The 5,618-nt window shown below is 50.8% G+C and overlaps 1 protein-coding gene across 1 annotated transcript in view; it reads left to right on the top strand.

The window, feature by feature from the left end:
* LOC111142652 (lipoxygenase homology domains 1) overlaps window positions 1–5,107 on the top strand; it is a 151,372-nt gene extending 146,265 nt beyond the window's left edge. The window contains exon 40 of the mRNA XM_022495969.1: window positions 4,627–5,107. Coding sequence (XP_022351677.1) covers window positions 4,627–5,107 — 481 coding nt within the window. The remainder of the gene's footprint in view (window positions 1–4,626) is intronic.
* Window positions 5,108–5,618: the final 511 nt, after the last annotated feature.

Genomic DNA, 5,618 nt, shown 5'->3' with positions numbered 1-5,618 from the left:
TGGCCACGCCTTCCCGGTGACCTGCCCATGGCCACGCCTTCCCGGTGACCTGCCCATGGCCACGCCTTCCCGGTGACCTGCCCGTGGCCATGCCTTCCCGGTGACCTGCCCGTGGCCATGCCTTCCCGGTGAGTGCAGCAGACAGAAGCAGCAGCCAGCTGTAGGCTTGGCCTGTAGGCTCCAGCTTCCAGAAGCCCAAACTTCTCAGAGCCATGTGGGCCTATGTCCCCCAGCCCCCCTGCAGCAGGCAGACATCCTGGGATTGGCTCCCTCTGACCCAGCTTCCCCTTTGGGAATCCGCCAGGAAAGTGTTCTGACTTCCAAGCTTCTGTTTTAACCTGCTCAGGCTGCAGCACCAAAAGACCACAGACTGGGTGCCTCAAATAGCAAACCCCCGTTTCTTACCATTTGGGAGGCTGGACATGGGAAGTCAGAGTACCAGCCTGGCTGGGTCCTGACGAGGCCTCCCTTCCTGGCTTGCTGTGTCATTGCAGCAGACAGAGTGAGAGCGAGAGAGAGAGAAAGGGAAAACGCACGTGTCTCTTCCTCTTATAAGGGCACTATTCCCATCAAGGGGCCCCACCCTAGACCTCATCTAAACCTACTCACCTCCCAGATCCCATCCAAATGCCATCACACTGGGGGTTAGGGCTTCAACGTAGGAATGTGGTGCTGGGACATAACTGAGTCCCTTTCAGGCTGCACTGTGAGCCATTGTTCTCTTAGAGAAAAAACAGCAGATACAATAAATCCTGCCAGAGTTCTGGGTGTGGTTGCTTGGAGCAGCACTGATGGGTACTGGAGAACAGAAGCACAGAAGGCCCAGAGGAGTTCCCGACTCACCCAGCAAGCCCAGGCCAGGTCAAAGCCCCTTCTGTCACCTGGTACATCCCGCCAGCCACATGGAGTGTGGCTGCGCGCGCCACACCTCTGCAGACCCCCAGAACAGACCAAACCAGACAGGACAATATAATGCAATGCAATAATAAAATGAAATCGTCCCTATTGATTTAAACCAACAATGTTGGCTGTGAGAGAGGGAGCCCAAAATCTCAGCGCCACCCAGCACCTTCCAGTCTCGGAAGGAAGGGAAAAACTGGTTCAACCCATGAACTTCCTACCCCACGGTCCAGGGGCCAAGTTACAGGATTTCTCTTCCAGTGGAAAGAAGCTGCCATTCCTACACTCTCAAGAGTGTAGCCTTTTGTCACAATGTCACCAGGGCTGGAGGGGTAGGAAGGATGTCCATGGGGTGGGGGACCTTCCCGATGGGAAGGGAGGTGCAGGGGGTCCAGAACCCTGACACTAGAGCTGCCATCTGGTCAGCTGCTTGGCCTCAGGCAGTTTCCCATCACCTCCCTGTGCTCGCTGTCCCCTTCTGGGAAGAGAGCTGGATGTTCCCTGGCGTCTGGTGCTGGGGGGTGGCTGACAGGGGCCCCAGCTCAGGACACTCTCACAGGTCGTACTCCTGCCGGCGTGGGCAGGTTGCAAGCCTGTGGTTCCTGAGGGACGATGTGTCTGCGTCCGCGGTTCCATTAATAGTTGGGCTTCCGTGAATTACAAAAGAGTTTAATCTCAATCTCCCATAAACACAGTAATCTCAAATTTTCTTTTTTAGCCGTTTCCAGTTCTGACTCCTCCTCCTAACCAGTCCTCCTTCACCACTAAGATCCTCAGGATTTTGGTACAAGGACCCACACAGGGGCTTTTCTTTTCTTTTTTTTTTTTTAAACCAAAAATAACTATTGTTTTAGCCCAATATCATATATAACACACAATCATATTGGGGTGCCCTGGTGGCACAGTCTGTTGAATGTTAGACTCTTGGTTTCCGCTCGGGTCAAAATCTCAAGGTCGTGAGATTGAGCCCCATGTTGGGCTCCAAGCTCAGCATGGAGTCTACTTGAGATTCTCTACACCCCCTGGCTCCTCCCCCACCTCAAATAAATAAATAAGTCTTTGGGGCACCTGAGTGGCTCCGTTGGTTAAGTGTTCGCCTTCAGCTCAGGCTGTGGTCCCAGGGTCCTGGGATTGAGTCCCCAGTCAGGCTCCCTGCTCAGCGTGGGGTCTGCTTCTCGCTCTCCTTTTGTCCCTACCCCTCCTTGCTTGTGTGTGCTTTCTCTCTCTAATAAATAAAATCTACAGTCATGGGGCACCTGGGTGGCTCAGTCGGTTGAGTGGGTTCCCTGGGCTCAGGTCATGATCCCAGGGTCCTGTGATCGAGCCCCACATTAGGCTCCCTGCTCAGTGGGGAGCCTGCTTCTCCCTCTCCCTCTCCCTCTGCCTGCCGCTCTGCCTACTTGTGCATTCTCTGTAACTCTCTTTCAAATAAATAAATAAATAAATCTTTAAAAAAAATACAGTCATTATAAAAATTCAAATTACACACTGTTCACAGAAGCGTGATCATATTTACATGTTTTTCAAATATATTTCATTTCCTTTCATTCGTTTTTCTTTGCTTTTGCCTTTATTCTTTCTGATGACCCTATCCTCATTTCTAGTGGGAAAAGCCTGGATTGTGTCCTTCCACATCTAGAGTCTTAACTCCACAAAGCCCTAGGGTCCCACCTTTTGGTGATCTTAATTATATCTATTAGAAATCTTTTCCTTATAGCTATACCAGGGAATACTTTTCAGCCATTAAAAATAATGAATTAAATATGTACCAGATGACTTGGAGCAATTCCCAGGAAAAGTAAGATATGGGAAAACACATATTATATGATGCCATTTTGTAAAGGGAACACTGACGTCCCGCATATGTCTGTGTCTATGTGGGTCTGTGCAGGATTGGGTGAAATGGAAGGAAATTTGGCAAGATACACCCGCAACTGTTACATGGGTTATCTGAGGTAAAGGTGGGATGTTGAAGTGGAAAGGAAGGAGGGAAAAAGGAGAGAGAGCCAAGCGAAAAGAAGAAAAAGAGTGCATTTAGAAAAACACGCATGCGATGACATGATTCGTGCATTTATATAGAATTATGTATATCAGTGAGGATTTGCACAAAGAAATACATTTTTAAAGAATGTCTAAACAAAGAATGAAGTTATATCCCCTCTAAGAAAATGTGGCATGTAACAACAATCCGCATTTATCAAGTGGTAACTGGAGGAAGAGAGATCTTGAAGCAGAACAAGGATTTCCTCCTCGTGTCTTTCAGTGGTAGGCTCCTCGGGTGGCTAGGAAGGCTGGGCCCCGGGCCCGGTTCTGGCTCTCCTTAGGTGGTGACTTTTCTCTTCCAAGACCTAGTTTCCCCTTCTGTGAAATGGGAGGATGATGCCTACAGCTCTGGGTTGTTGTGGGAACTAATGAGACGCAAGAATGCAAAGGCTTAGCATTTAGGAAGCGTGCAGGAAAGCAAACTCTTTTCGCAGTTACGGATTTTCATCTAAGAGGGGTCTGATTTTGTACACTGGGCACGCCCTCTCAGAGCTACCTCCCTGACGTCATCAGTCAGTGCCAAGAGAGCTTATTTCCAAAGCTGTTAAAATTCTAGCAGTTGGGAGTGGGAAGAAACCAGAGCAGTTGTTCAGTTCAAACCTCTAGCATTGCCAATGGGAAAACCAAGGTCGGAGTAGGGGGCCTGGCTTGTCCAAGGTCACACGGGTGGTAGGGCTGGGGCGACCCAGTGCAGCATTTTCCCACCATGCCCTCTGACTTCTTCCTTTGTGATGAATTATTGGGCTCACTACCCTTACCCAGAGGCTAAAATTGGCATTGTGTGGGGTGGAGGTAGAGAGGGGACTTTTTGGTCTGAGACCATTTTTCTTGTCCCTAGATTTGCTTCTGCTTATGGTGGTTTCTTCAATAAGGACTTTCTCTTACCCCTTTCACTCTACAGACCATGCACACACACTCATAGTTCAACTCAGCCCAGTGCAAGGGATTTGGGAGCATACATTCCCCAGTGACGTTTCCACGTGGCTTTGCCTGGGATTGTCACTCTGGATCCTGCAGCTGTCTCTGAAGGTGACAAAACTGGGTAGAAATAGTCATCAGTCCCTTTGAAAGAGCAAGGAGACCGCCTGGCTGGTGTGGAGTGAGCTTAGAGAAGGCCAGGGGCCGGGTCAGAAAGGCAAACACCAGGCAGAGGGTCTAGTCACAAAGGGTCTTGGAGGTGGGTTTTACTTAACCTAAGAAGCCATTAGAGGGTTCTGAGCAGAGGAATTACATTCTTGGGCTTACATGTCTGCAGAGTCACTTGGCTGCTGTGCAAAGAATGGACCACAGGAAACAGACCAGCTGGGAGTCTGATCTGTCGTGAGGGGGAGGTGCTGGTGACTTGAACCAGAGGGACAGCAGAGCAGATAGTGGGCTAACGCATACTTTTTTAAGTGGCTGATTCTGGACCTATTTTAAAGACGGGGTCAATGCAATTTGCTGGTGGATCGCACGTGGAATATAGAGGGGGCGGGGTAAAAGAATCAAGGAGCAACTACAAGGATAGAGAAGCCACTCACTGTGAATTCTACAATAAGCAAGGCTCCATCCTCGTATTTCAATGCAGACATCTCCAGCCCCAATATCCTGCCACCTGGGGAAGGAATCATGTATGGACCCGGGGCCCAGGGTGAGGGTGGGAGCCTCGGCCCGTGTCCACAGAGCCTCCTCCCTCCCCATTAGGTACTTCTTCAACTGTGACTCCCTCATCCCCCTGAAGAGGAAGAGGAAGTACTTCAAGGTATTTGAGGTCACCAAGACAACTGAGAGCTTCGCCAGCAAGATCCAGAGCCTGGTGCCAGTCAAGTACGAGGTCATCGTGACAACGGGCTATGAGCCAGGGGCAGGCACCGATGCCAATGTCTTCGTGACCATCTTTGGGGCCAACGGGGACACAGGCAAGCGGGAGCTGAAGCAGAAAATGCGTAACCTCTTCGAGCGGGGCAGCACCGACCGCTTCTTCCTGGAGACGCTGGAGCTGGGCGAGCTGCGCAAGGTACGAGTGGAACATGACAGCAGCGGCTACTACTCAGGCTGGCTGGTGGACAAGGTGGAAGTCACCAACACTAGCACTGGCGTGGCCACCATCTTCAACTGCGGCAGGTGGCTGGACAAGAAGCGCGGGGACGGGCTCACCTGGAGAGACCTCTTCCCTTCCGTCTGAGGGGCTGGAGGCCGTCCCTCCCACTCCTTCACCAAGATGCTCCTGACCTCCACCTTGGGTTTCACAGTCTTTTCTCCAAAGCCTCCTGGAGTGGGACTGGGGTCCAGAAGGGTGGCCCAGAACTTCGCGTTTTCTGGAGGCCACTGTGGGTGACTACTTGAGGCGTCCTGCCCTTCCCCAGTCTCCCAGACCTATAGGAATCAATCAACATGTGTCATAATCCCGTGCGGCACTGAAATAACCTTCTGTGTTTTCTTTTCCAGTAACAGCAACAAACCAGGCTGAGACTTGCTGCCAAGTGTGGATGGGAAATTGGGGCTTCACCGGGGGAATAGAGGTGGGGAAGAAGAGGCCATCGAGGTGGTGTATTTTAAGCGAAAACTAATTAACGTGTTTTTCCCCAAAAAAGCTGGGCTAATTAAATTATTACCAGCCACACCCCACAAAGAAGTCATCTTGGCGTCTGCTCACTAAGAAATGCGTCCTTTCCCCCAGTTCCAATAAATCCAGT

The sequence above is a fragment of the Enhydra lutris genome, unplaced genomic scaffold (genome assembly GCF_002288905.1).
Source record: "Enhydra lutris kenyoni isolate GAN:26980312 unplaced genomic scaffold, ASM228890v2 scaffoldscaffold8, whole genome shotgun sequence".
NCBI lineage: Eukaryota > Metazoa > Chordata > Mammalia > Carnivora > Mustelidae > Enhydra > Enhydra lutris.
The sequence above is the reverse complement of the archived record's forward strand: the minus strand, read 5'-3'. Positions and strand labels throughout refer to the sequence as shown.